Source organism: Mirounga angustirostris, unplaced genomic scaffold (genome assembly GCF_029215605.1).
Source record: "Mirounga angustirostris isolate CCGP_5_RB_7025 unplaced genomic scaffold, mMirAng1.0.hap1 SCAF_15, whole genome shotgun sequence".
NCBI lineage: Eukaryota > Metazoa > Chordata > Mammalia > Carnivora > Phocidae > Mirounga > Mirounga angustirostris.
Window position 1 is genome coordinate 10,756,693 of NW_026991723.1, and position 12,181 is coordinate 10,768,873.

Sequence of the window (12,181 nt, forward strand, 5' to 3'; positions counted from 1 at the left end):
GAACTGAGGCAACATGTGCCCTCCTCCTTCTCTGAGATTCTGGAAGGTGGCTGGCTTACATAATGTCCTGGGCCGCAGGGACAAAGGGGGCAGAAGGGAAGCAACAGGATATACTTTGGTGGAGGAGAGCAGAGACATCTCTAGCTCCGCATGGCTCCCATACGCTGTGACAGAAAGACAGGGAAGTTTCTTGGGGGGACCTGCAGGTCAGCTAAGGAGAAGACCATAGGGCTTAGAGGGTGCCTCTCAAAATGAAGAGACAGGGACCAGCAGGGGCTCCGGGAGCTGGAGATCAGCCTGGGCAGAAGCCAGATGGGGACAGAGTTTGCAAAAGGCCACTAGTGACCTCTGCCAGAGAAAATGGCAGGCATTGTCTATGCAGACCTCCTTAAGACCAACCAACCCCAAAGTAGAAAGTGAATTTTCCCACCCCTTACCACAACCCAGTACAGAGCGTTCAGAGTCAGGAACTGAAATAGAAAACTGCATTTTTTTGCATACCCAGTCTTATTATTGCAAAGTTGATACCCATGAAGCCAATAATTATGGAGCACTTACTATGTGCCAAGAAACTGGCTAGGTCATTATATACATTATGTCATGTCATCCTCACTAAAGCCTATGAGGTACACACTCTTACTAACCCCATTCTACATGAGGACACTGAAGGCTAGAGATTTAATAATTTGCCCATGGCTCCACAGCTGGGAAGGAGGCCCTCTGGAATTCAAACCCAGGCAGACTCATGTTCTTAACCACAGTAGTTGTGTTTTCTCTTGAAGGCATTTTAGGGAATCTGTACTTCCAGAAATACTTAAAACACAAGGCAATAGTAAGTGTGTTTGGAAGAGGGTGAAAACTACCTTTACCATACTACCCACAAGTTCTACTTTGTATTTCTCATGAGCCCAGCTGCTCAAAGTAATGACATAAAGTAATTAATTAATTACAGTAATAACAAATGTAAATTTATTATGAAGAATGTCAATCCCTCAAGCCGAGACACTTTAAATATATACTTAAAAATAAATTATACTGGGCGCCTGGGTGGCTCAGTCGGTTAAGCAACTGCCTTCGGCTCAGGTCATGATCCCAGAGTCCTGGGATCGAGTTCCGCATCGGGCTCCCGGCTCATCGGGGAGCCTGCTTCTCCTTCTGACCCTCTCCCCCTCATGCTGTTTCTCTGTCTCTCTCTCTTTCTCTCAAATAAATAAATAAATAAAATCTTTAAAAAAAAAATTATACTGAAGCACAATTTGGAAGCATTGTGACGCTAGCATTAATCACTAGTAAGTAGAAGCTTCCACGGAGAAATGGCATTTGTGCAAAATCATCGGAGAGAAGAAAATTCAGGTCCAGCCAACATAGTCTACTTGTCGTGACCCTGAAAGCCAGAGCTACAAATGATGACAAACCTGGTTGAGAGCAGCACCTGTTACCTACAGGACAGGCTGTCTAGGAACCTGGGTGACAAGGACAGATGATTCCCTCCTTCAGGAAGGGTTTCCTGAGTGTCTGCTGAATGCCAGTCACTGAGCAGGGCAGGGGAGGGGTACAGAAGAGTCAGGTAGCTCCTCTCCAGCATCTTCCCAGAGATCTCTAGTCAGCCATGAGATGGTGCAGTTTGCCACATTCTCACAGATAAATCATCCTATGTTTGAAGAGGGCAGCCATGATAAAGGACACGGTAACCTCACTGAGCACTAACTGTGGGGCCGTGGCCAAGTGTCATCGATATACGGGTTTGATCGTAAAGTCAAACTCTCGAGGTCGCATATATTTCAGGACTGAGCAGACTGTAAACATCAACCATATGAGAGAATTACTGAGTATGGTTCCAGCGCAACAGACAAGGTGACATTTGACTACTCTCCCCTACTCTTTCTACACTGAAACGGACAAGGGAGGAAACTGTCCATTCCTAATGTGATGTAAACTACTCTTTGGCAAGTAGGTGGAGACCCCAAGTACTGTGAACAGGGTCTCCGAGGAAGTTGTTCTGCTTGCAAATTCACATAATAACCAGGAACCTGGGGCGCCTGGGTGGCTCAGTCATTGGGTGTCTGCCTTCGGCTCAGGTCACGATCCCAGGGCTCCTGGGATCGAGCCCCGCATCGGGCTCCCTGCTCAGCGGGAAGCCTGCTTCTCCCTCTCCCACTCCCCCTACTTGTGTTCCCTCTCTTGCTGTGTCTCTCTGTCAAATAAATAAAATATTTAAAAAAAAAAAAAAAACAGGAACCAAAAGAGATTTCTGTTTTCTAAACTCTCTGAAGTCTGCAACTCAAGAGTTGGTTTTATTTTGAAGCAATCAACACATACACACAAGCACATACACTATGCTGATCTAGGGATAAGCAAAGGGAGGAAACAAATATTGAACAGAACTGCAGTGGTATTTTATTTCATTGGGGGCTGAAGTTTGAGAACAGGGTGGGGGGATGGTCTAAGGTCAGTCCTTAAGGCAAGACTGGGGCTCTTGGGAACTTAAAAGCCAGACAGGAAAATTAACTATTTTGTTTTCTCTGCTGTTGAGTACATATGGCCTGTTAGTCAGTGAAGACCCAAGACTAGATTAAATGGTATAATCCAAAGTAATTCCAAGAAAGTCCCCTTATACCATGAATTACGACATTGCCACCATCACTTGTTAAAATAATAGAAGAGGGCGCCTGGGTGGCTCAGTTGGTTAAGAGACTGCCTTCGGCTCAGGTCATGATCCTGGAGTCCCAGGATCGAGTCCCGCATCGGGCTCCCTGCTCAGCGGGGAGTCTGCTTCTCCCTCTGACCCTACCTCCCTCATGCTCTCTCTATCTCATTCTCTCAAATAAATAAAATCTTAAAAAAAATAAATAAATAAAATAAAAAATAAAAAAATAATAGAAGAAAAAACCCCAAATAATCAAAATAGAAACCAAAAAAAAAAACAACAAAAAAAAACCCTTCAAAACAAAACAACAAAAACTCTTAAGACAACAAATAATCCTAAATCAGGTTTTATCTATCATGACTGTCGACTTTGCTAGGCTGAACTACATTCCCCAAATTTACTTCCTAGTATGTTTCTAGTCAGAGTGGGCTCCAGGATGTTTCTCCTGCTACAGCTAATTTGGGGCATACATACACCTTCTACTGATACAACCAAACACAAATTTAGGTGCTGCTGTTGAAGGGATATTACTAATGTAATTAAAGTCCCTAATCAGTTGACTTTAAGTCAATGTAAAGGGAGACTCCCCTGGGTGGCCTGACTTAATCAGGTGGATGCTGACTTAATCAGGTGACAGCCACCTCCTAGTTCAGGGACTCCAGGCTTGAGCTCCTGTCCATGGAGCTCCAGCTTGCTTATGATCTTGCCTTCCTGACTGCTCTGGGGACTCGCTTAGCCAGCCCCCACCAGTGGGAAAGCCAATTCTCTGCAATCAACTCCTTAATATCCGTGCATATGCATCTCCTCCTGGTTCCACTGCTCTGACTAAACCTGGACTAATCTGTCTACTTCCATTCATTTAACAAATACTTCCTGGGGTCCTACGGTGGTCCAGCTCTAGGTGAGGAGACACAGTCATTGCCCCGGAAGCAATTTTCAACACTTCTCTAGTGAAGACTTGTGCAGTCTTTCTCTCTAGTTACTTTTTGCAGAGGCCTCATTGACAGAAGACTAGAAACACACAAGAAGATTATAAATACCCTAAACGCTTCAATTATTCACAGCCAGAAATCCATGTTTTAATTAAGGGAGTTTGAGCTTTTCCTTGTCCCCTAATGCACATCAAAGGCTAGTTCTCCTGACATGAATTGGATTCAATTTGTTCTGAAACTGACAATTCCTACAGCACCAGAACCATATCTGTTTAAAATGAATCTGTATAGGGGCGCCTGGGTGGCTCTGTCGTTAAGCATCTGCCTTCGGCTCAGGTCATGATCCCAGGGTCCTGGGATCGAGCCCCGCATCGAAGCCTGCTTCTCCCTCTCCCACTCCCTCTGCTTGTGTTCCCTCTCTCGCTGTCTCTTTCTCTGTCAAATAAATAAATAAAATCTTTAAAAAATAAAATAAAAAAATAAAATAAGGGGCGCCTGGGTGGCTCAGTTGGTTAAGCGACTGCCTTCGGCTCAGGTCATGATCCTGGAGTCCCGGGATCGAGTCCCGCATCGGGCTCCCTGCTCGGCAGGGAGCCTGCTTCTGCCTCTGACCCTCCCCCCTCTCATGTGCTCTCTCTCTCTCTCATTCTCGCTCTCTCAAATAAATAAATAAATCTTTAAAAATAAAAAATAAAAAAATAAAATGAATCTGTATAGCTCCCAGCACAGTGTAGTATTCAGAGAGCACACTGATAGCAGATTAAAATAACAAATCTGGGTAATACTTCACAAATAAGGATGCTGAAAAACAGAAAGGTTAAATGACAGGAAATCGCAAGGGTCCTTTGGCATTGGTGGTTCAGTGGTAGAATTCTTGCCTGCCACAAGGGTCCTTTGTTACAGCTTTGGGGAGGGGCGGGGTTGCTTCATGCTGCTCTGTGCAGGGCTGGGGGTAGAGGTGTGGGGTCTCCAGGGGTACCGGCCTAGTACCCTCACATGTGTGTACCCCTATGGAGGGTGGTCCTCAAATCTACCTGGCTGTTCATGAGAGAGGTCTTGTCAAAGTCACCCAAGACTCCTCTGTTGCCAGATTCAGTGGACATTGCTCAGTGCTGGTTTATCTACAGTATGGGACATGGTTAATCACTCCCTCTTTCTTGCAATACTTCATTCAGATGGAGGGTGACACAGTCTCTGAAAGCTCATATACCAGGAAACAAATTGGGATGGTTGGTCACTCTACCTGTTTCTAGGTTCTCCTCCTATGATGCAGTGCTCCAGGATTCAGTCCTAAAATGTCTTTGCTTCTCAATCTGCATTCACTCCCAGATGAACTCATCTACTCCCATGGCTTTAAATACCATTTTTTTTTTAATTACAAATTTATATCTTTGCCCTGAAATCCAGGTTAACTTTTCCAACTACATCCAAACATCACCATCTGGTGGTCTAACAGGACTCTCAAACACAACAAATTCAAAACTAATTTTTAATTTTCCTGCTGATCTTTTCTTCCCATATCTCCCAAGTCTTGGCATCTCGGGGAGTGGCAAATCCATTCTGCTGGTTGCCCAGAGCAAAACCTTCAGAGTTAATGTTGGTTTCTCTCTTTCTCTTATGCCTTACATACTGTCCATCAGAAAATCCCATCCACTTTACTTCTGAAATATATTCAGCATCCAACCTTTTCACCTTCTCTACTGGCATCACTCTCTATAACCCTATTCCAGAGTTATTGTGACAACTTCCTAACACCCTCCCCACCCCAGTCTACTCTCCACATAGCAACCACAGTGATCCTTATAAAAGGAACTCTATAAGTCATCCTTATAAAAAGTCAGATCATGCCTGGCCTCTGGCTCAATGCTTCCAGAGACTTCCCATCTTAATCAGAGTAAGAGCCGAAGTTCTTCTGAGGTCTCTGAGCCCTGCTTTCCCTTTGATCTCATCTCCTCATGCCCACTCTGCTCAGCTCATACTCCACTTCCTTGCTGTCGCTGGAGCAGACCACATACTCTTGCCTTGGGGACTTTGCACTTGCTGTTCCTTCTGACTAGAATACTCTTCCTTCAGCTACCTCTCAAGTTCATGCAGAATTCTTCCCAAGTGTTTCCTTTCCAATAGACACCCAAATAGCTCCTCTTCTGTATCATCTCTCTATCCTCTTTCCCTTTTATTCTTCAAGGCATTTAAGCGCCTTGATATAGTCTGCATTCACTTACTTGTCTATCTCTCATTCTAGAACATAGGTTCCATGAGGCTAGACCCTTTGTTGTATTCACTAGCATATCCCCAGCTCCTAGAGCAGTACCTAGCACAGAGTTGAGACCCAATACATATTTCTGTAAGGAAGGAAGGAAGGAAGGAAGGAAGGAAGGAAGGAAGGAAGGAAGCAAAGGAGGGAGGGAGGGAGGGAGGGAGGGAGGGAGGGATATTTAAGACAATCCTCTCCACTCTCTACAATATTTAAGTAAACAGAGCTGAGAACATAAGGTTCTTCCCCTTCAATGATTTCAAAGTACTTCATGGCTTAGATTCAACAATGCTCCCCTGCTTCTCCCAATGTCAATCTTCCACTGTACTACTGAGTAGAAGATACTGACAGGCCATCATGAGCATCAACCTATTTTTGCCAAGATACTTTGATGTCCCTGCTTTTCAATGACAGAAATAAAACTGCTCGGCATGCAGGCTGCCACTCTGTCATTTTATGTTCCATTGTGAATCTGCCACGAAAACTATATTGAGGTCTTCATTTCCATCATGGCCCCTCAAGGGAAATCAATGAAACCTAAGGACAGCCCAACTCCTTGACAGATGAAGCACAAAAGAACAATAGCATCAGAAAAATTTAAAAGAACCATATTTATCAAGTGATCTAACATTTTGGTCATCCTTGGTAGTAAAATCAAAAGGTTGCTTTATTGCACAGAAGCTTAAACACATTACACATAAACACAATACAAAAATGAATGCCTTCTAAGGTATGAGACTTTTTTTCTTTTACATAAATGTTATACACAAACATCTCATGTAACCCTGGTGTTTAGGATGTGGCTTTTTCAAACATCCTTTTCTCCCACAAGAACTGTTACATTCCAGCTGATTCATTCCATTTCACTTCAAATCTTTTCTATTCTCATTTTTAAAAATAGAATTTTTCCCTCTATGAAAATGTAGGTTAAGGTTATTAACCAAGTATAGTGTCTCAAATCCTCCTTTCTACTTTAGGACAGAGATCCCAACCTTTTCCTGGAGTTCACTCTCCTTTCGACTTTGAATGATCAGAAAATAGTTTTAGTATTTTAATGAAGACGTCAACTATAAAGTCAGTTGCCTGTGTAGATGGCTGGCATGAGAGGATGTCTGGTCGACCTGCCCACAAGGCTGTGGCAATGGAGGATGCCAAGGCCAATGTGCAATGCTACACACAGGTGAGTCTACACACAGGGTCATGCTCTCTGACACTGGTCACAAACAACTCTGGCAAGAGTGTCAAGGAGACCCAGGGCAGGTCTATCATCATATCACCAGGTCTAAAAAGCCAACTTGAAACAGTCGATCCTCTTCACAGTCCACAATGCAAGAGTTTAAAATATTTTATCTACTTTGAAAACACACATACATCCCAGCTGACATTTACAATTAGAGTTAAAAAACAAAGATCCAATAAAACCACACCCACACCCACACACCCTTTCTCTCATGTGATTGATCTGATTTACAACAGAAGCCACTATATTTATATAAGGATATATCCATAGGGTTAGCAATGGTCCTTGCCCACCACATTTTCTGAAATCCAGAGCAACTCGGACCACAAAAGAAACTACCTTTCTTTATGTTTCTTGCTCCTATTTGGAATACTTCTACCTATGTAGGTTCTTTATTTTTTTTTTAATTTTTTTTATTCTTATGTTAATCCCCATACATTACATCATTAGTTTTAGATGAAGTGTTCCGTGATTCATTGTTTGTGCATAACACCCAGTGCTCCATGCAGAATGTGCCCTCCTCAATACCCACCACCAGGCTAACCCATCCTCCCACCCCCCCTCCCCTCCAGAACCCTGTTTGTTTTTCAGAGTCCATCGTCTCTCATGGTTCGTCTACCCCTCCGATTTCCCCTGCTTCATTCTTCCCCTCCTGATACCTTCTTCTTCTTCTATGTAGGTTCTTTAAACAACCCTCCATCTGGATCACATGCTAAAATCCCGGGGAACTTTAACATATCAAGATACCTAGGCTCCAGCCCTTAGAGATTCTGATTTCATTGTTCTCTGGTGGGCCTGGCCACAGATGTTTCTAAAGGTCCCGGATGATTCTAATGTGCAACCAGGGCTGAAAACTTTCCTTTAAGTCTTCTCTGCCTCCCTCAGCAAGCTTTTACCTCCTTTTGAACACCTAGCATGCTTAAAGACAGTATAGGTCCTCAGTATCATCTGTCCTCCCAAGTAGACCACAAGGCCTTTCAGAGCTGAAACCACCTCTGGCCACCTTTTAATCTCTCACCCTTTCTCCAATATACAGACAACAGACAGTGCCAAACACGTGGACAGAGCCATTCACCAGTATTTACACAACATCTATGATACCATTCTATTAACCCTAATGGGAGGGGGAGCACTCTTAGGCCAACATGGCAAATAAAAAGAGCTGGAGGCTTCACAGAGATTAACTTGCCCCAGATTATATACCAAATCAGTGGCAGTAATGCTTCACCCGGGACCCATCTCACCAGTTTTTGTAGGAAAAAAAAAAAAAATACGTGCTTATTTTTAATGATTTATGTATAAAAGAAAATTTTATGATACAATTTTAGGATACAATGCACATTTCTGCAACACAAAAATTCTATTCATATTCACAAATTCATGAAAGGCAGGTATATTCAAGCAAAACGGGGTCCACTTAGGCTTGTGGCCAAGTTCTGGCCTCTTGCAAGACAACAAACTAATCATTGATTGGGTTTTATTTTCTTTAAGATTTTTATTCATTTATTTGGGGTGGGGCAGAGGCAGAGAATCTTCCAGCAGACTCTCGACTGAGCTCGGAGCCCAGTGTGGGGCTCAATCTCATGACCCTGAGATCATAACCTGAGCCGAAACTAAGAGTCTGATGCTCAACTGACTGAGCCACCCAGGCGCCCCACTGATTGGGTTTTAAATAATGTGGCACCATTAAATACTTCTAAAAATTAAGTAGCCATTTGTATTAGCATGTGGGGTTGTTGAAATGGGTAGTTATATAAATAAAGGTAAGGAAAACAAAAGCCAAAATGCACTTGGTCTTATTTTCCAATTGTCTGAAACCAAACAATGAACAGTCTATAGCTTCGCCTTTAAGTTTTTTTTTAAAGCTACTTCAGCTTGAGAGTCTTTAGATGATAAGCTACTTCTCTGCCTTGCCAGGAATGAAGCTTGTTGAAATGTCCCATTATCTTTCTATGAAATGGATTTTTTTTTTAAGGTAAAGGGAAATCACCATTAAGTTGATGATGTCTGTTGGAGGAACCTTCATTCGGGAAGATGATTCAGGGGAAAGAATGGCCACTTCATTGTGACATGACAGCATGGCGGCAGGTAAACGTTAGGGTGATTTCCTCGGCAGGCTGTGCATTTTTTTTTTTTAAAGGGGGAATTAAAATCAGGCCTCTTGGCTCCCTCATGCTTCCTGTTCCTCGTGCAGTTAACAAGAAGGATCAGGGGCAGCACCGAGTGCTGAAATTGGAGTCGAGATCTGGGAAGAGATATTCAGGAGCTAACCTGGAATACTAAGAGCCATATATTTTAAAGGCTATTCATTTGCAAATAGAATCAGGAATAAATTACGACAGGCAGAACCCATGATCCTTGCATAATTAAACGCTGTTGCTTATTTTTGCTATTTCTTTGATGTCCTCTGTTAGAAAATGGGTAGTTAAGCCACATGGTGATTTGACTACCTAGCTAATGAAGAAATTGATCAACATTCACTTTTGTCAAAACCTACGGATGAGGAGGCAAAACTACCAAAGGAACACCTATAGATATTAAGCAAGTTTTTTCTGTGTGTGTGACTTTAAATGAAAAACTTAAGGCTGCAGCATAAATGTCAAAGCTGGTGTGCAGAGAAGGGGTTAAAGCTTGCGAGCTACACTTCCTTAAAGCCTCTTAATTACCATGTCCACACTGTTTCTCAATTCAGCCACTGCAAAGAGCGGCAGTCTTAATTTACCAGCAAGCAAGGCACCAAACCCTCCCTCCTTACCTTGTTTTAAATATAAACGTGTATCTGGTCACTTTTTAACTGAATTCTGCATACTTTGGAATACAATTTGAATTAGAAATTCAAGAAAAAAAATTTTTTTGGTTTTCAATGAAATATATACTAGCACCAAATTAAACAAACAAAAAAACACACAGTTAATATTTCTTACTCTAAAGATGATCTAATCTATCCGAAAGCATGGACGTCATGCTTTGAGTGTGCTTTTATTATAACCTGCATTTTGAAACAGGAGAAGTACAAACAAAAAGGACAGTTAGCAAGCCACCGAAGTCATAAATAGATTTTTTTGAAGAAATGTCATTACCTCTTGCAGTAAAAGATGCTATACACTTTTTACTACTCCTGTTTCACCAATGACACAACACACAAATTATCCTACTGAAATAACCACGCACCACTCCAGCCAACATACCTTTAAAAGATACACAGTTACACGGCGTGCAAATTGTTACAGGAGGCAAGATGGCGGCTACAGGAAACCAAGTGGAAGCTTACAAAACTTTGAAGAGCAGAAGTGGTTTTGAAGTAATAAGTGAGAAACAAAAAAAATAACCTAACCTCCTCAAGATAACCACTAGAAGAAGCAAGAAAGTGCCGCTGTGCTGAGAGTGAGGAAGTGAGTAGAGCGAGGACTGTAGCCTCACACAAAGGAAGTGAATACTCAACTTCTGGTTTTACAAACCATCTCATTTAAGTGAGGTTTAGCCCACCTAACATATGTCTGGCATTTACTCCTCAAATAATACAACACATAATGCACACTCAACAGTAGGTGTTAATATAAAAATACAAGCTACCTTCAACTTAAAAGGGGGCATGTGCCTCAAAAATGAAGGTCGGGATGCCTGGGGGGCTCAGTGGATTAAGCGACTGCCTTCGGCTCAGGTCGTGATCCCAGGGTCCTGGGATCGAGTCCCGCATCGGGCTCCTTGCTCAGTGCGGAGCCTGCTTCTCCCTCTGCCTGCCGCTCCCCCTGCTTCTGCTCTCTATCTCTCTGTCTCTGACAAATAAATAAATAAATAAAAATCTTAAAAATTAAGGTCTGTTCTGTGATTCCAATTATACGAAGTTCCAGATAAGGCAAAATTGTGACAGAAGTGGATCAGTGATTGCCTTGGGCTGGGGGCTGGAAGAAGAGACCCACTGCAAAGGGGTCCTAGGGGTATCTTAGGGTAAAGAGACTGTTCTATATCTGGACTGAGTAGAGATTAAGTGACTAGAAAGTGGCCAAATTCACCAAACTGTACACCTAAAACGAGTGAATTTCTTGTATGTAAATTATACTTCCAAGAAAACAATTTTTAAAAATTAAGGTTCCTAAATTGACTTTCCAGATTTGGGGATGTATTTTCCTAATAAAAGCCTGTTACAAATGGTAGTTTGGTTCCAGGCCACTTCCCCCTCCCCAAAATAGGAGTCATAATTTGGGGGACATCAAGTAGCCCGTTTGCCCACTGAAGCCTGAGACTTCGGAACCATGGCCCCTGCAGGTCCACATTGCCCTCCCAGCTCATGCTGAAGGAAGGAGAGGGAAACTGTGTGATGTCAAAAAGCAGGCATGGAGTTAGGAACTGGTAGTAGGAGGTGTAAGGTGGCAGCAGAAGAGCTAAGGAAAAGCAGGAAGGAAAAGCACACACTGTGCATTTCTGCACTTGACCATTCTCTAAGCAAACCCATCTCATACTTACTAGTTGAAGAGAGGGGAAGCCAGAGGTACTTATGCTCTGTCGATGGTAATGGCCAAGGTTCGGTGGGAGAGTAAACTGTTTCCTTATTTCTGCTGAAGAATACCTTGGGTAAAATACAAACATCCAAATGAAGTGGTTATTTTAACAAATCATCACAATTCTAGATACAATCTTTGGTATCATGTTCTAAAACCCATGCCTTGGCTGGGTAATCAGCAGAACTAACATGCCCTCAGTGGCCTATGAATGGACATTGTAGCTTTTGTCTGATAGTCTATTCCCTTGGAAAGTTCACAAAGGCCAGGACACCTACAACCAACCATGGCTGTTGCCCAATACTGGAAGGGTAGGAGCATGAAGGAGGGGAAGAGTCTGAGGCCCCAGGAAAGATCCACAGTGCTTGGATCCTTCTTCCCAGGCCATTCAGAGGCATTGTCTCTGCATGAGGACATCTGGTCTCTAACTAGAGGCCTTTCAACCCCATGCTGCCATTTTGATCGAGCCATACTGATTTTAAGCAGTTGAACCCTTCTGGTAGGCTGCCTGCTATGACAGAACATTCTAGAAAACTATTATATGAACACGTCCACCTCCCTGCAGGCACTTAGATGCTACCTAGGATTCCAAGGACTGTACGTTTTCCA

At 42.9% G+C, this 12,181-nt stretch overlaps 1 protein-coding gene across 1 annotated transcript in view; it reads right to left on the reverse strand.

The window, feature by feature from the left end:
* Positions 1–12,181, reverse strand: part of DOCK8 (dedicator of cytokinesis 8) — a 226,633-nt gene that overhangs the window by 165,213 nt on the left and 49,239 nt on the right. Inside the window, exon 2 of the mRNA XM_064580028.1 lies at positions 11,538–11,640. Within this exon, the coding sequence (XP_064436098.1) occupies positions 11,538–11,640 (103 nt within the window). The remainder of the gene's footprint in view (positions 1–11,537; positions 11,641–12,181) is intronic.